General features: G+C 38.0%; 1 protein-coding gene across 2 annotated transcripts in view; it reads right to left on the bottom strand.

The window, feature by feature from the left end:
* Positions 1–25,990, bottom strand: part of PRKD1 (protein kinase D1) — a 313,593-nt gene extending 287,603 nt beyond the window's left edge. Inside the window, exon 1 of one of the 2 annotated variants that reach the window (XM_081829470.1) lies at positions 25,408–25,990. In XM_081829470.1, the coding sequence (XP_081685596.1) occupies positions 25,408–25,671 (264 nt within the window). In that variant the 5' untranslated portion in view covers positions 25,672–25,990. Of the gene's footprint in view, positions 1–25,154; positions 25,352–25,407 lie in introns of those variants that run through there. The other variant, XM_081829471.1, reaches the window with a different exon arrangement.
* Positions 25,991–26,251: the final 261 nt, after the last annotated feature.

The raw sequence follows: 26,251 nt of genomic DNA, 5'->3' as shown, positions 1-26,251 counted from the left end.
ATTGAGGAGGGCACGTTCTGCATGGAGCACTGGGTGTTGTGCACGAACAATGAATCATGGAACACTTTATCTAGAACTAATGATGTAATGTATGGGAATTAACATAAGAATAAAAAAAAATTAAAAAAAAAAAAAAAAGACGCTCACTGAACTCAGGAAAAGAATAGATGAGAGAGCAGAGAGAAAAGATAAACACAGTGAGAAAGAAATAGAAAATATAAAAAGGTACTAAACAGAAGTCACAGACTAAAGAATACAATAACTGAATTGAAAAATACACTAGAGAGGTTCAACAACAGACTAGATGAAGCACAAGAAAGGATCACTGAGCTTGAAGACAGGGCAGTGACACTCACCCTGAGCAGCAGATAGAAAGAAAGAATTTTTAAAAGTGAAGATCGTTTAAGGGAACTATTGGACAGCATCAGGCAGAATAACATTTGTATTATAGGGAGAAGAAAAAGAAGAGAATTAGAGAGAGAAAGGGACAGAAGACTTATTTGAAGAAATAATGGCTGAAAAAGCATTTGAAAAAATTCAACATCCAGTTACGAAAAAAACTCTCAACAAAGTAGGTATAGAAGAAACATACATCAACATAGTAAGGCCATATATGAAAGCCCACAGCTAAAATCATACTCAGTGGTGAAAAGCTGAAAGATTTTTCTCTAAGAGCAGGACAAGGATACCCACTCTCACCATTTTTATTCAACATAGTATTAGAAGTCCTGGCCACAGCAATTAGGCAAGAAAAAGAAACAAAAAGCATCCAAATTGGAGAGGAAGAAGTGAAACCATCACTATTTGACATCTGCAAATGACATGATTTTATATTATAGTGAACCTAAAAACTCTGTCAAAAAACTGTTGGAACTAATAAATGAATTCAGTCCAACTGCATTAAAAAGAATAAAATACCTACTAGTAAATTTAACCAAGAAGATAAAAGGACTGTACACTAAAAACAAGACACTGATGAAAGAAATTGAAGAGGACACAAATGAATGGGAAAATACTCCATGCTCATGGATTGGAAGAATTAATACTGTTAAAATGTCCATTTTACCGAAAACAATCTATATGCTCAATGCAATTCCTATAAAAATCCCGCTGGCATTTTTCAAAGAAACAGAACAACAATTCTAAAATTTGTATGGAACCACAAAATAGCCAAAGCCAACAGCCAAAACCACACATAGCCAAGGCAATCTTGAGAAAGAACAAAGCTGGGGACATCATGCTCCCTGATTTCAAACTCTATTACAAAGCTACAGTAATCAAAACACTATGGTAGTGGCATAAAAACAGAAACATAGATCAATGAAATAGAACAGAGAGCCCAGAAATAAACCCACATATACATGGTCAGTTAATTTACAAGAAAGAAGGCAAGAATACACAATGGGGAAAGGACAGCCTCTTTAATAAATGGTGCTGGGAAAACTAGACAGCCACATGCAAAAGAACTAAACTACTATCTTATATCTTACACAAAAATTAACTCAAAATAGTTTAAAGACTTGAACATAAGACCTGAAGCCATAAAACTCCTAGAAGAATATATAGGCAATGAGCTGCTTGACACCTATCTTGACAATGATTTTTTGGATCTAACTCCAAAAGCAAAGGCAACAAAAGCAGAAATAAACAAATGAAATTACATCAAACTAAAAACCTCTGCACAGCAAAGGAGACCATCAATAAAATGAAAGTGCAGCCTACGAAATGGAAGAAAATATTTGCAATTCATAAATGCACTAAGGGGCTAAGATCCAAAATATATTAAAAAAAAAACTCATAAAACTGAATAGCAAAAAAACAATCTGATTACAAAATGGGCAGAGAATATGTATAGACAATTTTCCAAAGAAGACATACAGATGGACAACAGGCACATAAAAAGATGCTCAATATCACTAATCATCAGGTAAATGCAAATCAAAACAATAATGACAGATCATCTCACACCTGTTAGAATGGCTATTATCAAAAAGGTAAGAAATAGCAAGTGTTGGCAGGGATGTGGAGAAAAGGGAACTACAGGCACTACAGGTAGGAATGTAAATTAGTGCAGCCACTCTGGAAAACAGTATTGAGGTTCCACAAAATATTAAAAATAGAACTATCATGTGGTCCAGCAATTCCACTTCTGGGTATTTACCTGGGTGTTAAAACCCAAACACTAATTTGAAAAGAGATATGTACCCCCCATGTTCACTGCAGCATTATCTATACTAGTCAAGATATGCAAACAATCTAAGTATCCATCAATGAATGAATGGCTAAAGAAGGTGTAGCTTATATATATACATATATATTATTCGGCCATAAAAAAAATAATGAAATCTTGCCATTTGTGACAACATGGATGGACCCTGCGGGTATTATGCTAAGTGAAATAAGAAAAAGACAAATACCATAAGATACCATTTATATGTGAAATCTTAAAAAACAAAGCAAACAATCAAACAAAACAAAACAGAACTCATAAGAGAACAGAATGGCAATTTCCAAGGGGCAGGGAGGCTGCGGAATGAGGTAAATCGGTAAAGGGGATAAAGAGGTAAAAACTTCCAGTTATAAAATAAGTAAGCATGGGGATATAATGTACTGCATGGTCAATATAGTCAATAATATTGTACATTATGTACAAATATATACATATTTGAAAATGCCAAGAGAGTAAATCTTAAGAGTTCTCATCACAAGAAGAAAAAAATTTTTTGTAACTTTGTATGGTGATGGATGGTAACTAGACTTATTGTGGTTATTGTTTTGTATTGTATACAAATATTTCATATACAAATATCGAATCATTAGGTTGTACACCTGAAACTAATGTTAAATATCAACTATTCCTCAATTTTAAAAATATTAAGAATGAAACATATACTGGTCCCCTATGCTGTATCATTCAAGCCAGACATATAATTTTCAAAGCTAGGGAAAAAATTAAAAGTTTTTAAATAATTTGGTAAGTTCTTTTCCTCAGCAGTACTCAATGTATACTGAATAAATGAATCCCATATTATTCAAATACTGGTGCTTCTGATGTATAAGTGTAAAATATATCACATGTCATCACTTCACTTGGCTATTAGATTAATTTAAGGTGAAGCACATCATCAGTTCATCCATATCATTATATCTTCAATAACCAGATTGATAATTCTGATCAAATTAGTCACTGTTATGACTATTCATGTTGGTTTTGTTTTTAATAAGAGGTGGCTGAGAATTTGACTAAGTAGGCTCTAATGTCCAAAGGATTATATCAATTGTGTCTACAAACTGTGTAAGCTTTCATTTGCTATTTAGCACAGACGTTTTTAAATATTTAAATATTTCTTTTAAAACAAAAAGAAAGTGAGATACATTTTAAATAACAAATAAATATTACAGACTCTTATCTGGATGGTAGTTTAGAGGACAGAAGGCAGAGAATATCTTTGTGGGCTGGCAAATTTTAATACTCATCCAGAAGGTTGATTTACAATATCTTGATCACTGGAGTGTTCTGAAGTTTAATTGATTAATATTTATGAAATGTTCAAAGTGCAAATTCTCATACTTGTGATGCAAATATGAAAATATTTATATCAAGGTTAGCACTTGCTATTTTTAATTCAATCTACAATTCACTAAGAATCAGTACAAGCACACACCAGTAGAAGGCAGTTTATATCAAATAAATAAAGTATTTTCATAACACTGAATTTAGATATATTTGTAAATAAAATTTAAACCTCTCTTCATGAGAGTTACAATTCTATAAATCATTTGCCAGTTTTTAATTGTCAGAAAACTGTAGAATCAATTTCTTTTATACAATACACCCTTAAACATAGAGAGGTTGTTTATGTAAAATAAGAATTTACCATTTAGTATTTTGCCCATACAGGACTGAAATTATGACCTTCATAATGAATGCTATACAGGAGTCTGTTGGAGCTACCTAGCATGGACTGACTGCTTAGCATGTGTAAAGCACTGTGTGTTCTATAGATGTTATCAACCTACATGCTAACCTTAGAAAGTAATTCTTATGATGCATAGACACTTATTATCCCCATCTTACAGAAAAGGCAATTAGGATCTTAAGCAAACTGCCCAAAGTTACTCAGAAGGCAAGTAACCCAGGCTTGTCCTCTAAACCATTCCCTGATAGTGTTCACAGCAAGAGCCAGTGTTAATAAAAACCGTTGGCTTTGGAAAGAGAAAAATAAAAATCTTTATAATAACCCTACTATAGAGCAGTTTAAAAGGTAAAGCATTAAAAGTCCATTAATTCCATGTGTTTTCAGCTCCACACTTATCATTTAATCAACTTACATTTGCATCTGATCCACAGTAACACAAAAATGTTAAACTATTTCGCTGGAACATACTACCTTCTAACTATTAACATTGCTGGGCCCTTTTCAAAAAACACTCCCTCAAGCCATTTTTCTTTTGATCCTTCAACAACCCCTGGTGGTGACAACAGCAGGGACTGCCACTCCTGTTAGAGGAGACAGGGGTAAAGATGTGGAAGCTCAGAATTCAGAAAGTTAGGAGACTATGGAGAATCCCAAAGCTGTTGGAGCTTTTCTCTCCAGTGCTTAGAACAGAGCTTAGCACACAGGAAGTACTGGATTTGCATCCATATAAGACCATGACCTGGGTCTTCTACTCATAAGCCAGTGTTCTCTTTTCATATTGTCATGTTGTCACTCTCCTCATGGCGTACTGGGCTCAAAGCATGACTTGGGAGCAAGATGCACTGGAATTGTGATTTAATCATCTTCAAGAAACTCATTCAAAATACATTATGCTATCAGAAGAAATGGGTAAAGTTATTTTTATCAATAATATGGCTTATCAAAAGAATACAATGCCTTCTATTATCAAAAGAAGACAACGCCAATACAGTAAAGCTAATGCATCAAATTAACAGTTGTTTAACTGAAGTTGTTATTTCCTTTAAAAGATATTTTTTGAGAAGGGATCATTACATTTTTTTAATTGACCCACAGAGGAGTGGTTGAAAATTTCTCTCCTACAGGGATGCTCCAAAGATGGAATGAGATACTGTTCAGAAAGTGCTTAGCATACAACCTGATCCGTAAAGGTTTACTTAGTAAATTCAAGTAAGTCTAATTCAAAGTGACAAAATAAAAAACTGTACCCACAGATCCCTTCAAATCTCACACGACTCTGGCTTTCCAACCACAATTCTTTTATTAGTGGTTCATTATTCAGCTTCAATTTTTTTTTTAAAGATTTTATTTGAGAGAGAGAGAGCACAAGCAGGGGGAGTGGGAGAGGGAGAAGCAGGCTCCCTGCTCAGCAGGGAGCCCAATGCAAGACTTGATCCCAGGACCCTGGGATTGTGACCTGAGTCGAAGGCAGACGCTTAACCCCAGGCACCCAGTATTCAGTTTCAATTTTTAAAAGCGTTCACATCTTTTCCTTATTACTTTTATAATCACACATATTATAAGAAATTTAGAAAAATAAAAAGAAAATAGTAACATCAGCTATCTTATCCCAAACCAGAGATAACCACTATCAGGATTAATTTGTTAATTTGTTTATATTCTGTCTTACCTGAAAAAGCAAGAAAGACAAACAAGGGTGAGGATAAAGGGGAAGTAGGAACAAATCTAAAATCCATGCCGTAATGTCCTATATACCTGCTCTTTGGGCCCCAAATTGGCCCTGACCTTTAGGACAGTCAACACAAGATGGAAAAATGTTAATTTCACACTTCACACTATCAGTGAGATTAAAAGCACAGGAATGGCTCAGAAGGGAAACAAGTATTCTTGGAATTAAAATTTAACAGGAAATTTTTCTACGGGTTCCTCATAAAGAAGACCGAACATTATAATGAACATGTATCGGTCCTTACCCCAGACTTGAGTTTCATAGAATCATCCTGTCTTACAAACCTAGAAATGGATTAATGGCATCGCCACAAGTAAGTCTGCATTTCACCAATGCAATGCCTTTTAACACACAACTTTTGAATATAACTTGATTCAGGACTGTACTTTAAAAGATCCGGACTAGATGGAGGGATAGATATCCTTCAAGCAATTTTTATTGACAGCCATCTCTCACATGAGATACTACTAAGTAGCCAGCATCAGTAAAATGCCTGGAATATAGTTTTTCTTTGTTGTCAGTTGAACAGAGAACCACATGTCCTACCAGACAATAAAATATAAATGTAAGGACACCTTCAAAGCCAAGCACCTATAAAAATGCAAGGCATGCAGCCTCAGAGAGGGTACTATTATACCACCAGGATTCTCTCCAAAACTCATTCTGGAGACTCTCCAGAAATTGGATTAAAATAAATCTTAATATCTAGCTTTAAAACAATCCAAGGAGAAGAGGCTAAAGGGGTAATGACTGGGAAACAAAAAAATTAATTATTAATGAAAGAGGATTGCTATTTTGATAATTACTGAAGCTGAGAGATGGGTATATAGAGTTGTTCATAATTAAAAAGTGAAAATGAAAATCTAATAAAGTATCCAAAGGAAATCTAACATTGTACAGCACTAGCCTTAATGTACTCTTTAAGATAAACTACTTAAGAGGATACCAAGAAACTTAAAATAAATATACATATATATTTCACATACAATTATATGTTTTTACAAATACATATGTTTTATGTATTTTTTCTTACAAACACAAATATATACACACATATATAATATGATTGCTTCTCTTAAACCAATTATAAGCTCGGAAACATTGGCCAACATAATAAAGTTAGATTTAGAAAAGTTTATAGGTACCTATCTTTATGGCAATAATTAATTAACAGGGTCAGTTTCCAGTGTGGGCTCCTTGTAATTCCAAATAATAAAATGTATCAATTTATAAAAGAATAGTTTCTGTGTGTTCTCTAAAACAGGCATCTAGCTCATTCAAAAGAATTATCAAATGATTAAGAAACAAGCTAAAGGGAAAGGCTAATTTTTTTAAGATTTGTTAATCCATCCAGAAATATTTAAGACATTCTATACATATAGTTTGATAGTTAAGCACATAAAACTTTGGAGCTTAGATGCCTAAATTTAAACCCCAACTCTGTCACTGCCTATGTAATCCTGGACATTCTGTGCCCCAGTTTCCTCCCCTGTAAAATGAGGGTAAAAGTAGTTATCTACCTCTTGGGTAAATGAGTTAGTCTAGGTAGGCCCTTTAAAAGACTGGTATAGTAATGGCTGATAAATGTTAGCTCTATTAAAGATTGATAATCATCATCATAATGACTGCTATTAATATTTTAACTGGCCTGGGGTACCTGGGTGTCTCAGTCGTTAAGCGTCTGCTTTCAGTTCAGGTCATGATCCCAGGGTCCTGGGATTGAGCCCCGCAACAGGCTCCCTGCTTAGCGGGAAGCCTGCTTCTCCCTCACCCCCTCCCCCTGCTTGTGTTCCCTCTCTCGCTGTCTCTCTCTGTCAAATAAATAAATAAATCTTTAAAAAAAAAAAAATATTTTAATTGGCCTATCAGAAGTTGATTCCTACTGATTTTTATGCCAGTGGTCCCTTACTGTGCAGATTCTGATAGAGCTTAAATGATCAGGGCTATATGCTGAGTTCAAGTAGATTAACTCACAACTGGTTTTTGTTCACGGATTCAAAGGCCAAGGAAAATTAATAAAACCTGAAAGCAATTTGTTATTATTCCTGATTTAAAAAGGTGGCACTAAAGAATATCTAAATCCTGACTATGCCTAGCATAAAATCATTGGCCTAAAATATCCACACTTAGATTTTTAGTTGGAAATCAGTTTGGACAAAAGGTCAATAAATCATAATATATGGAGAACAAACACATGGTCACTTTTTTTGAAGACAGTTTAATTGTACTCTGGGTCTGCCAGATGGGTGATGTCACTTCCTAAGCTGATTTTCAGGTGCACAACCACAACGACTGTGTTAGATGGACCCCCAAAAGATAAAAGAGCGCACCTTCATGGCAGTCAGAGAGAAAAATTCTTGGAGGGGAAAGGCAGAAAGGTCACACTACACCAGCAAGAGTTGTAATTTGGCCCAATTCCTAAAATTTGACCAAGTTTCCCTCTAGGGACTCCAGTCTTCCATGTCCCTACACCCCAAGGAATTGGGGGGGGAAAGCTATGGTCAATAATCCCAGGAGGAATGGGGTTTGGGTTTTTTTTTTGGTGTTTTGTTTTGTTTTGTTTTGTTTTGTTTTGTATATCAAGAGGCCTACTCTTAAAATGCCTGGATAAAAGGTGCACTTGATGACTTTAAATAGCTATTTGCCAGTGGAGAAAACACACTGCATTGTGCAAATCCAAGCTGAGATAACTCCTGTTCTCACCAACCGCTTAGTTCTTTGTAAACTCTTAACAGGAAAGGTGGGGACCATCCTTGGAATAAGCAGCCTAGAAAGCAGAATAGTTTAAAATTTTTTTTAAAAAAGGCTACAAATTACTACTGTTCCACCTCTTATGAATGAGTGACATGGGGGTATCATCTCCCCTGGTTTAGTACCAACGACTGGGAGAAGCCCTCCCCAGGAGTGACTGTAGAAGTTTATACGTAACTTCTGGCTTACAGCCTGCAACTGCCCAAAATACAGTGGTTATGTACTTGCGAGTGACAGATTCTTCATCCAAGGACTGGATGTTATGTTAAAAAACAATAGGGTTCCAGAAAATCAAACACGATATCCACCTAGCGGGGTTTATGACTCTGGAGAAAATCAACTCATGAGAATCTATCAGACATTTAAGAATGTCCTAGGAGGTTTAAAACTGCATGAGAAAGTAAATTATGAAGGGGGGGGTGGGAAACCAAAACAGCAGGGCAGAAAATTTAAAACATATGAGGTGTAAATCTGGGTTGTCAAGAGATAGAATTACCAAGAAGAGAAAATTAAAAGAATTAGCAAAAGACTTTTTAAAAAAATCACAGAAAATAAGATAAGAAACGCAAACAAACATGTCCATATAGATGGGTATAAATATAGTTTAACACCTGTCATCTAGTATATAATAAAGAAGTATTGAAAGTATGAATAAAATGATTTTCAAAAAGAAGCACAATTTTAAATCATTTAAAAAACTGAAATATGACTTCAGAAATATAAAACACAGTAATTGAGACATAAAAAGTAAAAAATTAAAGTAACTAAGGTTAAGAATTGGCAGGAAACAAAGAAAAGGTAAATGTTTTTAAATTGTAATCCTCCTGACTCACACGAAAGCACCCAAACTAGAGACTATTAACTATGAAAAATTTCCTCACTGGGGGCCACTCTGCTAAATGTTCCCTGTCAGCCCATAGGAGTTTCTCAAATTCACTTCACAAGCCTGTGGGAAGCAAAAGAGCAGCAAAGGGACTTCCAGCTAACATTGGCTGAGTTTGTCTTTTCCTGATTTTTCCCCAAAGACACTGTTCTTCTCCACCACCATCTCTCCTACCACTATATTTCATGTGTGGGGCTTTTTATTATTTCCGTAATTATGTTCTTAAAATCTACAGGTAAAGTAGGCTGAGGTTTGATAAGTAAAACACTGAAGTGTCTTTCAAAATATTTCAACTAAGTATCCACTAACAACCACAAAAGACTCCTGTTCCAAAGACTCAATTCAATTCAACAAATATTTATTCAGGCTCTATCATAAAATGTTTTCAGGAAGGAAGAAGGCTTTCACTGGCTTTCAATCCTTGGCCCAGTTAGATGAGAAGAATACTAACTCCTCGGAAGAGACTCAAATCCCAGGGTTTTGTGTTTGTGTGTTGCCTCAAATACAAGTCCCACATTCTCCCCGAAGTACCTCTTACTCGTAAAACACTTCTAATTCACCTTTTAAAAGCATTGATTTGAATAATAATTATGGATCAAAGGTAGAAACAGCACTTCCTAGAAAACAAATAAACCAGATATAACAAAAAACTTAATTTGCTTACAGATTGACCATACAACACTGCTTCTGGGAACTTAACAGTAAATAATGGGACAAATCATTCTTTCCTATCATTCAGTGCCAGGCACTCTTCTAGATACCTGGGATATGTGCGGGAACAGTAAAAGATTATGGCCCAAAGGGTGTTTATGCTCTTAGGTGATTTACCCAAATTTATTGACTTCAGCTAACAAAGAAACTTTGTGTGTAAATCAAAGTTTTCTCAATCAAAACATATTTTAAATGAACAAAGACAGCTCTACAGTATTCAGTAAGCAATGCAAAGGCTTCTTTTGCAAAAAGAAAGGGCTCTGGGTGAAAAATGGACATATCAAAGATGACATCCACACTTACATATTTTAAAAAACTCAGTTTTTTATATTTCAGGTTTCTAAAGAACACTATCGAGAACTGAATAAGAACCAAGTAGAGTGAAATTTAACTTTTAAGAAATTATTCTATGGAACTTTCTAAAATATTTATAGAAATGTGTATTTCTCAAACTGCTTTTTAAAAGATGAAAATGAATTTGGTTATACAGAGAAACTATCAGGCCAGTGCTTACTAAAAAAAAAGCAGGAAAATGGGAGTTAATTTTTTTTTTATTTTATTTGTTCATTGTGAATTTACTAGATGTATTTCATATGCAGTCAACCCAATAATGGATTTAAGTGTTGGTTATTAAATATAACAGTTTATTCTGCACCTTGTCACTTGCTTCACCTCATTTTTCTCTTTAAATACAGAGCAAAAAAACCCAAAAACCTATGCATTTGCTTTTCAAACTGAAAAAAGCAAAGAGTCACTATAAAAACTACAATTTAAATATTAATCTTAAGAATATTACCTATGAGGGGTGCCTGGGTGGCTCAGTCGTTAAGCGTCAGCCTTCAGCTCAGGTCATGGTCCCAGGGCCCTGGGATTGAGCCCTGCATCAGGCTCCCTGCTCAGCAGAAGCCTGCTTCTCCCTCCCCTACTCCCCCTGCTTGTGTTCCCTCTCTGGCTGTCTCTCTCTGTGTCAAATAAATAAATAAAATCTTAAAAAAAGAATATTACCAATGAAAAAAAATTTTTTTAAGTATTACTGATGATATCAAAATATTAAATAATCTTAGGAAAATTAACAGACAAGTTCAAATACAAATATTATATATGTAAGTGGAAAAAATCTGCCAAGGTATATGCATAAAGATGTTTAAAAACAAAAACAAAAACTGACTCTTAAATATCCAGGAGTAGGGAACAAGTGAAACATATTGTGATAAATCCGTATACCAATTCTATTTAAATATTAAAAAGTAGTCCTGGGGCACCTGGGTGATGAAGTCAGTTGGGCATCTGACTCTCGATTTCCACTCAGGTCATGATCTCAGGGTCGGGCACTCATCAGGGAGGCTGCTTGGGATTCTCTCTTTCCCTCTCCCTCTGCCCACCCCCAGCACACACTCTCTAAATAAATAAACAAACAAATAAATAAAATTAAAAAAAAAAAAAGGTGGTGTCCTAAGCATTCTTTCTTATATTTACAGAAGAAGATATTAAAGTAAAAGAACAATCCTATGAGTTGTGACTAGAATATGGTCAGGCAAAACCCCAGAGGCTGCCAAGAGTCAATTACACATATTTAATATCTGTAAGAATTATGTAGCCTTATGAGAAAGAATATAAAAATGCAGTACTCTATTAGGTTCAAAGTTCTTTAGTGTAGATACAAAAGGATTCACTTATCTTAAGTGCTAAAGAAATTCAAAATCCAATCAAATGATCATTCTGGGAAGGAATGTGAGACTTTTTGGCACACAGAAGTAATATACTGAATATATTTTAAATATAATTGAACCCAGGGATGTAAGTTACATGATTACCCTCCCTCCCTTTCTTGAAGTTATAGAAGCACTGAAAGAAATAGAGTTCTGTAGAACTGATCTACCTTGCCTACAAGAATTCAGTCTCTGTCCCAGTGAAAAGCACTGGGGATTATGTAACCTTAATCAAGCCAGGAAGATAACGGCAAAATTTATACGAGAAGGGAACTCCACAGATTGTTTGGAATCAGATAATTATTTCACAAGTGAAAAACATCTTTTAAAATGGGAGTATCTGAAATTAAATACAGAACAGTTTGAGAAAACTATATTATCAATATTTTTGTGGATATTATATACATATAATTAAGCAATTGATTATGGCTTATCTGTATAACACTGGAACATTTAGGAACTTAAAACTTTACCATATTTGCATGTTTATTAGTTTCACTTACTAGATGTAGAAGGATTAAAGACATATAAAGCTTTATCAGGCTGGTGATTGCAATATTTAAAGGAAATCAAATATATTAAATTTACAAATTCAATTTAAAATGTTCAAAAGTATCTAAATAATTGGGTTTGTAAAGGATACTAATAATTCTTCAAAGGTTCTTAAGTGTAACTGTTAAAATCTGCTAGACTTAAAAAAAAAGTGTAAGTTGCACTAGAAAAATTAAGACTAATATGTTAACCTGTAACTTTAACTTGAATATTAAATTATAAAGCCAAAATAAATATCTGAAAAACATTTGCTTCATATAAAAATTATTCCAAAAGGCACTGAACATTTTATATTTAAAAACTGACATGGAAAGGGGCGCCTGGGTGGCTCAGCTGGTTAAGCGTCTGCCTTCGGCTCAGGTCATGATCCCAGGGTCCTGGGATCGAGCCCCACATCGGGCTCCCTGCTCAGCGGGCAGCCTGCTTCTCCCTCTCCCTCTGCCTGTCTCTCTGCCTACTTGCTCTCTCTCTCTGTCAGATAAATAAATAAAATCTTTAAAAAAAAAAAAAAAAAACTAACATGGAAAGATAAAGTATCAAATTGCCAAGATATGGAAACAACTTAGTGTCCATCCATGGATGAATGGATAAAGATGTGGAATGTATACAAAATGCAATATTACCCAAAAAAGAAGGAAATCTTGCCATTTGCAACAACATGCATGGACCTTGAGGGTATTAAGCTAAGCGAAATAAGTCAGAAAAACCAATACCATATGATTTCACTTACATGTGGTATCCAAACAACCAAACAAACAAACAAAACTCATCGATACAGAGAATAGATGTGGGAAATTATCACAGGAGAAGGGATTGGAGGGTGAATAAAATGGGTAAAAGGGGTCAATTGTATGGTGACAAGTGGTATCTAGACTTACTGTGGTGATCATTTTGTAATGAATGATAATATCTAATTATTATGTTGTACCCCTGAAACTAATATAATGTTACATACTAATTTTACCTCAATAATAAATTAATTAAAAGAAAAATAAAATCATCTGGTTGTGATAGTTATAGTAAATTTGGAGTAAGAAGTGTGAGTTTGGACACTTTCTCTTTTCTCCTATCTCTACAAAGATTGATTAGGAAGAGACATCCAACAAAATGAAATAACTATCTCTAAGAGATATCTGCACCCCCATGTTCATTGCAGCATTATTCATAATAGCCAAGACATGGAAACAACCTACATGCCCATCAGTGGAAAAATGAATAAAGAAAATGGGATAGATACACATGCACATACACACATGCACACAGAGGAATATTTTTCAGCCATAAAAAAAGGAAATCCTACCATTTGCAACTACATGTATGGTTCCTGAGAGCATTATGCTAAGTGAAATAAGTCAGAGGAAGACAAGTACTGAATGATTTCACTCAAAGGAGTAATCTAAAAAAGCTGAACTTATAGAAACAGAGAATAGAGTGGTAGTTGCCAAGAGCTGTGGAGTGGTTTGAAATGGAGACATGTTGGTCAAAAGGCACAAACTTCCAGTTATAAGATGAATAAGTTCTGGGAATGCAATGTAAAACATGGTAATTATAGTTAACAATCATGTATTATATACTTGAAAGTTGCTACAAAAGATCTTAAATGCTCTCATTATAAAGAAAAAATTGCAGTTATGTGAGGTGATGGATGTGTTAAGTAATCTTATTGTGGCAATCATTTTGCAATATATACAGGAATCAAATTATCATATTGTATATCTCAAACTTACACAACGTTATATGTTAATTATATTTCAATAAAGTCAGGGAAAAAAACAAACTAGAAAAAAACAATAGTATCAAAAGAAAATAAAAAAACCACATAGAAGTTATGATGAGCTTATTGTAGGACAGACATCTGATATTTATTAAAATATTTTAAATCTGGGTAGTATGATCCATTTGGGGGCTTATGTGAATTTCTCACCTTTTCTCCAATGAATGTGACATATTAAATTTCCAGTTACTGCTATGACAAACAACCACAAACCTAGCAGCTTTTAAAAACATAAATTTATTCTCTTCCAGTTCTGGAGATCAGAAGTCCAAAATCAGTTTCCCTGGGCTAAAGTCAAGGTGTGGTTCCCTATGAGGTTCCAAAGGGAGATCACTCTTCTTGCCTTTTTGAGCTCTGAGCTCTCAGCTTTGACTGTATTACTTGCTTCCTGACCCCTTCCTTGCATCACCCCAAACTTCTGTTTCTGTTGTCACATCTCCTATCACTACTATGCTCTAACTCCCCCCTGCTTCCCTCGTATTTGGACCCCAGCATTCCTTGGCTCTTGTCCATTTCCTCCATCTTCAAAGTCAGCAACAAGGGATAGAGTCCCTCTCACGGTTAGAATCTCTCCTGCTTCTCAGTCTCATCCATCTGACCTAACCTGGAAGATTCATCACTTTTAAGGCCCTCATGTGATGGAATTGGGCTCACCCAGTTAATCCAGGATAATTTCCCTGTCTCAAAATTCTTAATCACATCTGCCAAGTCCCTTTTGCCTTATCATTCACAAATTCCAGGGATTAGAATGTGAACATCCTTGAGGGTCATTATTCAACCTATCACACATGGTAATTTTGTAATTTTCAAAATAAAAGAAAAATAATTAAGTAATTGAAGTATAAAAGTTATAATTTTTCATGTGGGGAAATCTGAACAGAAAAGATCATACAAATCAAGTTCCTTTTCAAGTGGCTTTAGACCCACTGACTTGCATTATTTTTCAGGAGCCAGAACCTTCAACATTATAATTTCTGAACCTATAATTCTTAGTATTACTTCAACAACATATTTATCAACAGAAACCAAGTAAAGAGTGATAGGTATAACATGTATTTGCTTCATTCAGTCTATGCCTCTGAACATCTTAAGAAAATATGAGCTACAGCCTACATGTTGTGATTGTGGGACAGTACAATTTCCAAAATTTTATATCCCTTATTTGCCTATTTTTTAAATAGAAAAGGAGTTTTCTAAGTAATCAAGAGCATTTGTGTGAAATTCTCTCTCTCTCTCTCTTTTTTGCTAACCATGTTATTTTCCCCAGCGCACAGAATATAATAAAGTACAACTCAAAACTATGATAATGTTATCCTTCTACATGTAAGTCAGTATATTTTGCCTTTGTGATGGTTGCCATGGGTGCTGAAGCTTCAAGGCAGGCCTTTCCTGTTTACCTATTTGAAATAATAAGGTAGTATGAACTACCAAAATAAGTAAAATTATTTGCTGTTTGACACAATAAACGTGTACAAACCTATCAAAGTATCTTGATTTACAATGGTTGGAGAAAGTGGACTTAAAACTACTTTAAATACTACATTCAAAGTGAGATCTAATTAACTAGTTAATGAAACCAATTCTAAATGTTCATTGTCAGTTCATCTTTAAGTTATACGAAAACTTTTGATCACAGGGGATAACATTCTAACCAAAGTAAGGTTTATGTTTGTTTTTGTTTTTAACTTAAGACTCCATTTAGAAAAGTTACTCAAAATGACATGGCCAATATATATAATCTAATGATTCTTTCCATGAAATAAATTCTAGGTGTAAGTTTTATCTTTAAATATACACAGATTTTTGGGGTGCCTGGGTGGCTCAGTAGGTTAAGCATCTGCCTTTGGCTCAGGTCATGATCTGGGGTCCTGGGATGGAGCCCCGCATCGGGCTCCCTGTTCGGTGGGAAGCCTGCTTCTCCCTCTCCCACTCCTCCTGCTTGTGTTCCCTCTCTCGCTGTGTCTCTTTCTCTGCCAAATAAATTTAAAAAAAAATCTTTAAAAACAAACAAACAAATAAACAAGGATTTTTGGCCAAAAGACCATAAAATGTCTTCCCTAAGGACGGTTTTTCTGTTTTTGCTTGTTGTTTATTTTTAACTTAAAACTCCAGTTTTTATTGTTGAACACACACTCAAAAGGAATTCTAGGATAACAGACATAAACTGAGGGTTCTGGACAAGTGGTTTTACAGTCATTCTATTTAACATAGTGTATTAGCTCAGATCCACTCTACTAGTCCATTCCCAAAGAACTGAATAAAAGCAAAGATCATGCAAGATTCAGTCTTTTATTCTTGGAAGATCTATTCAAGCTACTGGCTATATTTAATTATTCTGAAGATCTATATCCCAGGGTGACAACAGCTCATTCCATGTCAATAGATGAAATTAACATCTGTCACAGGGAAGGGCACAGAGCATTCCTGTCTAGGAGCTACTCTGAGGCTAATCTATTTCTCAGCACTAGTCATTTAGTAGAGAAGAGCTAGGCATGAGTGACCCATCCAACTACTCCTCAAACAGCAAATGATGCCCTATGTCCTACTAGTTAAAGACGAATGGTCTCAAGAGAAGGCTTACAAGGCACAGTACTTGACTAACAGATACCTAGCAGATTCAGACTTCTAGTACAGCTGGAGAGGTCTGCTGCCTTTCTGTCAGCCAAGAGACCACCAGGAAGTCATATCAAAAGACAATTCTCTATGTAACTCATCCATTGTATTAAAGCTGCAAAAGTTCTAAATTTATCAAAAAGAGGCAACATTTCAGGCATCCTTCTCACCTATTAGGAACAAATAACTACTACATGCTTCCCAGTAGTCATGCAGGGCAGGAACCCTTTGGATTTAATTGAATTACCGATATACTTTAGATTATATTGTGTCTATATATAAAGATACATTTTTGTAAAGCCTAAAGATAGTACCATTAGTCTGCAAGGGAAATATTGGCCTTAGCCCTGTACACAAGCAATGCAAAGGACTGCAAGGCAAGTCACAATTTGGAATAGCCAGCAGTGGAAAGAAAACCTCCACATGGCCTGATTAATCATGCACAACAAGTGGGAGTAAGTTTACCTTAGGGTGTGTTCATTCATAACTGACCAAAAATAAGCAAACAAATACATAAAACTTATAAAAAGAGAAAATGTATCTGCAAAACATGATCCTTAGCATATGGGCAATCCAAATACCTCTCAAATGAAAAGCAACCACTGAAAGGCACTTTTCTTAAGGACCTTTAGTTATTTTCTCAGAATCTCCTCAAAATCAATGAAATATTCAAGAAGAAATGATTCACTGATTTACACTGGTAGCTAAGATTCTTTATACCCACAAGTCTTGAGCCACACTGATCAATAGGTGGTCTTCCATAATCGCTTCTTCCAAGATACCTCCGTGTCCATATCTCCCTGGGAAGAAGTGTTGTGAACCAAGGTAGGCCAATTTAATCACACAAGTTAATTAACTTCTTTGGAAAAACAACAGTGGTGTCTGGAAATGTAAAGATGGGTAAGGCATGGCTATCTCCACCTCTTCTTACTGGAGTAAAATAAAAGTAAATTCAAACCAAATTCTGCCACTCCACTTAAAAAAAAAAAAAAGGCATATTAATTCCTCAAGGGTGAGGTATGGCTCTAAAATACTTTGGGCAATCAGCTATCTGTAATGGCCCTAATACTCCCAGGGAGAGTCCATCTTTAATGTTCTTCACATTAATTATCAGTACTTGGGGGGAGAGGCGGGGGCAGGATCTTGCTCAGTAAGAGAAGCATTGTTGTGGTGGCCACCAGAGTGACTACACATTTAGCTGACCATGAAGTGGGATGTGAATTCCAGACGAGGGAACCCTTCCAGACTAAGGAATCACTTAAACACACACATAAATAATACACTGTCAAAGCGTTAAGTGCCTTTAAGTAAACTTCAGCTAACACAATAGGAAATTTAACATTTCCCCCTCTCCCATACTCTGATAACTCCAAACTCTCTGTTCAGATCTATGGCCAGCCCAGCCCCCTCTGTTCTTAGGAATAGCTATAGTGAAGTGAATCAGATACTGGGGGATTTGCTTTCTACTTAGTAGCCATGTGGAATGGGGTAAACAATTTAACACCCTCAGGTTCCTTACCCTTAAAGTAGAGAGAATGTCTATCGCAAAGGGCTACTGTGAAAATCAGAGATGACAAATGAAAAGAAGCCAAGATACAGGCAGGCACAGAGACTACATGCCAGGAAGGTTTTGTTCCTGGAGGCTTCCCTCTGCCGGCCATTGTTACCGTGAGGCCCAGAACCTTACAGAGCACGACCCAATTCTCCCGGGATGAGCTCTTCCTAAAACTCTCCTACCAAGTCATCCTGGAGTTGCTCTTTGAACCTTTCATTTGTGACACTGTGAAAACTTCCAAGAACTACTCAGCTTGTAAAAAGCCACCCCTAGACCTCTCCCCACTGCTATCCATGAGTTACGTGGTGGGGCCATTCTCACTAACTCAATCCACAGGAGGTCAGAGCTTCACTGTCCTCTTCTTTCCTCTGGTGCCACTAGTCTCATAATCCCAGAAGCCTTGCCTACGGTAGCCTGCTCAGGTCACCACCTATACCAAAGCTTAACTGCCACCCCTCCAACCCTACCATTTCCCTGACTCTTTCCAGCTTTTGACAAGAGCAAAAGCTACAGCTGTTTGACCTAGACCATTGCTTTTGGTCACAGGGTCTCGAGCCCTACTGTTACTGTTCTGAGGGTCTGACTGGACTAACCAATCTCTAAATAATTACAACTCTATAAGTCACATACGTTCTTAGTTGCAGCTTTCCATATCCAGGATGCACACCAAACCTTTCAAAGACACTGAGTACAAAGACTCTACAGATGGTTCCTCATGGCCAGGAGACTGGACTTTTCCGTAAAATGAGAAATATTCTCCTGTCCCACCCTACTAATCTGTTTTCTTTGATAAAGAAATCACTCTTAGGTGTCTTCAAATTCTTCCCATTCCCTATACCAGATGCCCTGAAGCCCTTACGAATGTCCCCCCTGAAGGTTGGCCATGATACCCCGAGAACTTTGAAAGATCACTGATTGTGATTGTTTAAAGGTTTTATAATGGGGCATGGACTTTAATAAGAGGTAAGGGGTAATTAGTGAAAAGATCTGAAAAAGATTTGTGATTGGCTCAGCGAAACAGCTAACTCAGTTGTTTCCCAGTAAAACTGCCTCTCATCCCAATATCACACTTCGGCATGTGTGCGAACAACTGTGTTATATGAGCTATTCATCAGATGTAACAACTTAGCAAACAACCCCTACATGCTAGTATAATAGCAAAATATGATCTCCCAAAGTCATTTCCAAGTGCCTTCCTCCTCGTATCAAGGGTAGATTTGCAAAGGAACTTCTGATTTTGGTCTTCAGGACCAGATTTGAGAATCATTATGTTGCCAAATACCGTACCCTTATCTATTTTATTTCCCTTTTTTATCAAATAAAATATCATTGAAATTACACTTGCAACTGAAGAATTAAATCAACTTCTTGTCAAAAATAATAAAAAGCAATGAAGATGTGCTGTACTTTTATCAGCATATGTGTTTTGCATTTAGCAATAATCAAATTACTCCTTGAGGAATTCTGAGAGGTTGAAATTTGAGAAGCAGTTTCAAACAACTACTCCTAAGATTTGCCATATTATAGAGGACAGAGAAAACATGTTATCTAGGCCTTACAGGCCTTAAAGTCATACTGCTTTTTAATACTACAATTTTATTCAAATGTTGATATAAGATAAAGTACACATTTCTTTTGCTAACAAGACAGTATGCCAGTTTGTAAAGCCTTGGGATATCAATAATCCTATTTACTATGCACCTATTTGCCAGGCAGTATATTTAATCCTTTATATATATTATCCTTAATGTTCAAAGTAATCTTAGATAAGTCACAACCACACATTCACAAGCTTACAAATTTGTTTGTACTGTCCAGTAAGGTCAATAAAGTTATTCATGCATAAACTGGTGAAGGCCTATATATAAACACCTCACCAAAAAAAAAAAAAAAAAAGAGTAATAATAACTGCTAAATAAAGTTTTAAATCTCCCTTAATACCCGTGATAGGAGCCTGTTGATATGGACAAACACAGTTATCAAGTATGGGGCAAATTTTCAAACTTTACTAAAAATTTTCCAACCCCACCTACCCTCCAACCCCCACATACACACACACTATAGATTTCACAGAAAATTCTTTTAAATTTATCTCAATCCTGGATCTAAAGGCCCAAATTAATTTCTATATTTGTCAAAACAGCCAATCATCTAATTCTTAGAATATTCTCTAGAATACTTTCTAGAATATAGAATATTCTAGAGAATTCTCCTTGTGGGGGGCCTGGCTGGCTCAGTCAGAAGGACATATGACCCATGATCTCAGGTTTGTGAGTTCGAGCCCCACATTGGGATAGAGACTACTTAAATAAAATTTTTTTAAAAAAGGAATATTCTTCTTGCGAAAACTGTCAAATAGCATACCTCTATAAGAAAAGGTTTTCTGGGGCACCTGGGTGGCTCAGTGGTTAAGCGTCTGCACTAGGCTCAGGTCATGATCCACCCCCAAAGTGGGCTTTTAAAACTATGTTCCAAAACACACTTATATACTTAGATAATAAACTACTATGTATATATGTAAAAACTGCACATATATAGTACATGAGCATTACATATATATCAAAATATATTCCTATTATACTACTAAGCTTGAAATTATAATTTTAAACATACATTATTGAATTATATTAAGAATCACTTAATGAAAGGACAATTTCTATACTTCATCATTAAATCAGAAATCAAATGACCTATAATAATGACAAATATAAAATCTGAATAAAAGTATACACCTAGGGGCGCCTGGGTGGCTCAGTCATTAAGTGTCTGCCTTCAGCTCGGGTCATGATCCCGGGGTCCTGGGATCAAGCCCCGCATCGGGCTCCCTGCTCAGCGGGGAGCCTGCTTCTCCCTCTCCCACTCCCCCTGCTTGTGTTCCCTCTCTCGCTGTGTCTCTCTCTGTCAAATAAATAAAAAATCTTAAAAAAAAAAAAAAAGTATACACCTAAGACCCAAACACCATCATTAGCTTAAAAGGATTTTGTTGTTCCTCATATGTTGGGCTGATCAAGTAGTTAATTATTTCCAGCTTAATCTGTAGAAATAGAGTAGCTAAAATTACAATAAAGGCAAAAATGACACTACAACTGCTAAGAGAACAATTTACAATTAAGAAAGTGAAACAATTATAAGCATAGCAAAGCTGTTCTCAAACCAAGGCACTAACCTTTATTATTCTTTTAGTGAGCTATCTTCTATAAAATCTCACTCTTTAGTTTCTCTGGTCAGATACATGACTGTGTAAACTGAAACTATATGCCAAGAGACTTACTGATGTTATTACTTCATTTTAGTAAATTCAAAAGGGAAATATGAGTCATCTTTCTAATAAGATAATAACCAAAATGAATGGACAGGTAGTCATATTAGTTGCATCTCACATCCCTAAATTAGTACTGCTTGTTTAAAAAAAAGTGTTTGTGTGCGCGCGCGCGTGTGTGTGTGTGTGTGTGTAGATAGATAATGTACTATGAAACCAAACTAATTCGTCCTTTGGGATACTGTTCCTTGCCTCAAAACAATTCCTTCTTAGTCTGTATATTCAAGGTTCCTTTGATAGTAAAAAGTAACAGTGTTTCAAAGCGAAGTCCATTACTATTATTTTTTTGCCTTCCAGAAAACAATAATCATGTTTTTATAACATACTAACAAAATGCATGTCTTTATATACAACCAGCCTTCAAGGTTATATACTTGCAAAGTAAAGAAATAAGCATAAGTAAAACCTTAGGCTAATACTTCCAAAAAAGAAGGAATAACATCTTCTATATTTAAACATTGTTACATACAGAAGAGCCAGACTAGATTTTTGACCTAAACTAAAAGATAAAAGAAGTAATTCTTTAGCCATATAATTCAGTACATACTTGGACTACATTTACCTTAAAATGCTGAATTACCATTAAAATTTTTCAAGAACAATCAAATGTCTGCCAGTTTCCAAATCTACATAATCAAAGAAAAACTATACTCTAAATTTTAAATAACAACAGTAATAACTTGAAGATGAGTTTCTCAGGGACAGGATCTCTCTTATTCAGCCCTACACACCTCAGTTGCACACCCCACAAGAAATGGCCCATGAATGTTGAGGAAATAAATTGAATTGTCAGCTAATACTTCCAAAGATTTAAGCTACTCTGATCTCTTTTCGTATGAGTACTTAGAGAATTCTCAAATCCTATGAAACCCCTTTTCAAAAAGTTAATGAAACAATGAATGTAGAGGGGCGCCTGGGTGGCTGCGTCAGTTGGTTAAGCGTCTACTTTCAGCTCAGGTCATGATCTCAGAGTCCTGCGATCGAGCCCCGCACCAGGCTTCCTGCACAGCAAGGAGTCTGTTTCTCCCTCTCCCTCTGACCCTCCTCCCGCTTGTGCTTTCTCTCTGTCTCAAATAAATAAATAAAATCTAAAAAAAAAACCCAATGAATGTAGAGGGCTCAGAAAATCAGGAGAACCTTCTGCTGTAAGCTCAACATGACTCCATGTCTACATTATACACTGTAAATGACTTCAAACTCTCAGATCCAACCTAAAACATTCATTTCCCTCCCTCCCTCTCTCTTTTTCCCTCCTATCATGGTTATCTTCAGCCAGTACTTAAAAGAACCTGAAATAAGGGACAAAGGATCTCCTCCCATTTCCTTAATTCAGCACTGACCCTGTCTGCCATTTCCACTGTCACAAAGCAGAGAGATCCCTGCTATCCTGTGATGGATATTCAGCCCTCTTAATCTTGTTTCTGCCTCAGGTGATAATGTAGCTCAAGATAGATGACAGAAGACAGAGAGATGGAAATTTTTCTGTCCAGACCCACCATCCAGTAAATATTTACTTACAGTATTCTGTATATAAATAACCCTCAAATCCATATCTCTAAATCGAACTCTTTGCCATAACCTTTAAAAAAAAAAAAAAAGTACAAGGGAGTTCTTTACCTTGGCTATCCCAAGCCATTTAACTTCTCAAACTTCTTTCAGCAAGAGAAGAGCTACAAGAGTAAATACAAAAGGAAGAGGTTCCCCTTATAAATCAGCCACCAAGGCTGATGATTTTCCCTTTCCGGTACCTTTCCAGGTCTCTCCCCAGAGTGTTGGCTCAGGTCTCAAGTAGCTCATGACTGAACTCCAGTTTTCTTTCTACCATAACATTTTTGGCATTCTAAAACATCTTCTACACAGCAAATACATCTTTCAGATGTCCTTGGTTTGATATCTCTATGTGGAAGATTACTGAGGCTTCTACTAATTTGAGTTCATTTTAATTTCAAGGCCTTTTCACCGTTATATTTTCTCTAAATAACCTAGTCACTACCCTCAGGCCTGCTGCAATCCATAGGTGCTTGGAGCCTCTCTCCCTTTGCACTCATATCCTTCCCTCCATATAACCCCCTTCTTGGTAGCTACTGACACAACTGGAATTCACTCTCCATTCAAAATCCCAAATCCCCAAACCTCTTGAACCATTAATGTTTCTCTCCATCCTAAACTCCATCAAGGGTGGGTGGGTGGGTGGGTGTGTGGGGGTGTGTGTGTGTGTGTGTGTGTGTGTGTGTGTGTGTTGTGTGTTAAAGCTGGTCAAAACAGTCCATCCATATTAATCTGACTCAATCTGAATATTCCCTGTTGACTCTACCACTTGTTTTAAATTTAGGTAAATGAAAATTCTATACAATTGCATTAGCTTTTTCAGAAATTTCATTATACATTGTTTTTATGCTTATCCAGTAATGCTCTTAAATCCACTGGTTTGCACCCTAATGAAGACTGTTGTAGACTACAACTTCCACTAAGTGAAGGCTTTCAGTGCCTAGGAGAGTACTCTGTTCACCTGCAACAAATATTCCATAACATTGATGAGGAGGCACAGGACAGGACTTATACTAGAATTAGACAGAATTTGTCATTTACATGGAAGTTGAAAAAGATTGAGTCATATGCAATATAAAATGTCACTACATTCAATAACCAAAAATTCTTGACATCATTGTTGCCTTAGTCTAGCCTCCAGAACTTTTACAAACTTCTTAGATTACTGATTTTTCCCTGGGGCTTTTTCTAAAATCCCTGTGCTTGATGCCACAATTAACAACACTTGGAATTAGCAAACTCTGTTCCAAATACTTTAAAGAAAACATTCATGATTATTCAAGTGACCTTTATAAGGCAAGTACTAGCCAGTCCTCCAGGGCTGAAATTCAGCACCTTTAGAGACTTCTGTCCCCACCCCCTAAACCCTGCCTGTTTATACTGAGAAGCCTGGCGCCATGGCCCCCTCTCCTTCACACTCTTATCACCCCTTTCCATGCAACATCACTCTAGATGGCTACAGAAACACTCTGAAATTCAGAATTGCACTATAAACGGTGGTGGGCAGGGTGAGTCTCCTCCCTGGGTGGGCTGGCCCAGGATAACGGCACTTTTTCCAACCTGCCTTTTTTAACTGCCGTCCAGAGTCCCAGAGCCTCAAACTTAAGGGCACAACCAGCCTTGGGGTGCTCCTGGGATGCCCCCACCTTTTATATGTCTGTGCCTCCACTTCAATGCCCCACTATCAGTGCCTCAGGGTTGAAAAATTTGCTTTCACGTTCACACAAAGGTAGGACTAAAAAACTACCAGGAGGTGAGTGGTTGTGATCTGGTCAGTTGTTTTCACAGCTGGCTGAGTCAATCATCCCCTCTTAAAAGCTTATTTGACAGGTGAGAAATTCCTCATCTCTAGATCATTCCAGGAACTCCTCAGCATCAGTCTGAGCTGGGAGAGGGGCCTGAAGAGGAAGGGAGTGTTGCTGAAATCGTGTTGAGCGTGTCCCGGGGGGAGGCGGGGGGAACTCTGGTACGGGAAGGAGGAATCTGGCGCCAGGAACGTGCCGGTCCAAGGTCCAGAGGGAAGAGACGGGGGGAGCCGGGAAGTCTTAAGAGGAGGGAGAGGCGCTAAGAGAAATGGGCAAGCAACATACCTGGAAATGTCCCGAGAGGAATGGAAATGGGTGAGGAGGATGCGGACTGCAGAGAAAGCGGGAATGCAAGATGAGGCAAGGGGAGAACCGGAAACAGGGAATGCAGTGCCTCAGATGCCGGCGTCCAACCCTGGCCGGTGCCAGACCCTTCCAGAGCGCCGGCGAGGCTGGCTCCCGGCCGAGCCCCCGGAGCCGGAAAGTTGGCGCGGCGAGGGGCGACCGGACGGGCAGCGCCCCCTGTACGGCGCCTTACCTTCTGGTCGACGATGGAGCAAGCCATCTCGCGGACGTGCGCCAGGCTGTAGTCCCCGGACGAGTCCTGCAGCAGCAGCACCGGCTCGCGGCTCAGGCCGATCTGCAGATGGAACGAGATGCCCCCGGCCGGAGCCGCGACGGGAGCCAGGAACGGCGCGGGCCCCGGCCCGGACCCCGGGACCAGCGCGGCGGCGGCCGCTACTGCCGCCGCCGCCACGGGCAGCAGCGGGCTGGGCGGCCGCAGGACCGGAGGGGCGCTCATCGCTCGGCAGGGCGCGCCAAGGGCCGCGGGGTCGGGCAGCCGAGGGCGGGGGCCGGCGGAGCGGCAGCCGAAAAGTTTTGCTGCCGCGGAGCCGGGAGCTTCTTTCTCCAAGAGCCGAGGCGGAAAATAAAAACTTTCCGGAAAAGTCCCCGCGCGGGGGGAGGGCGAGAGGATGAGGATCGGGAGGGGAGCGGGGGAGGGAAAATGGCTGAGGCGGGAGGACTGCGCCGCCGGGAGCGCGGGCGCCGCTCGCGGGAGGCGCTGCCGCCGCCGTGGAGCAGCCGCCGCGGCGCGCTCCGAGGGCCGGGGCGGCGGGTCAGTGCGGCCTGGGCGCCAGGCGCCGGGCGCCGGGCGGGGGCGGGGAAGGGGGCGCGAGGGGCGGGGAAGGGGAGCTTGGAGGCGGGCACTGCGGAGACACCACCCGGCGGGCGCCGGAGCCGCAAGAGCCGCGGCCGCGCGGCCGCAGTAGCCGCAGGGTGCCCGGTCGCCGCCCCCTCTGCCCTGGGGTCCCGGGGCCTGAGCCTCCCCGAGCCCGGGCAGGACTGAGCGGCGGGGCTTGAGGCCGCCTTCGCGGGCGTGG

Source organism: Leptonychotes weddellii, chromosome 9 (genome assembly GCF_054177405.1).
Source record: "Leptonychotes weddellii isolate Sample4059 chromosome 9, ASM5417740v2, whole genome shotgun sequence".
Taxonomy (NCBI): Eukaryota; Metazoa; Chordata; class Mammalia; order Carnivora; family Phocidae; genus Leptonychotes; species Leptonychotes weddellii.
The sequence above is the reverse complement of the archived record's forward strand: the minus strand, read 5'-3'. Positions and strand labels throughout refer to the sequence as shown.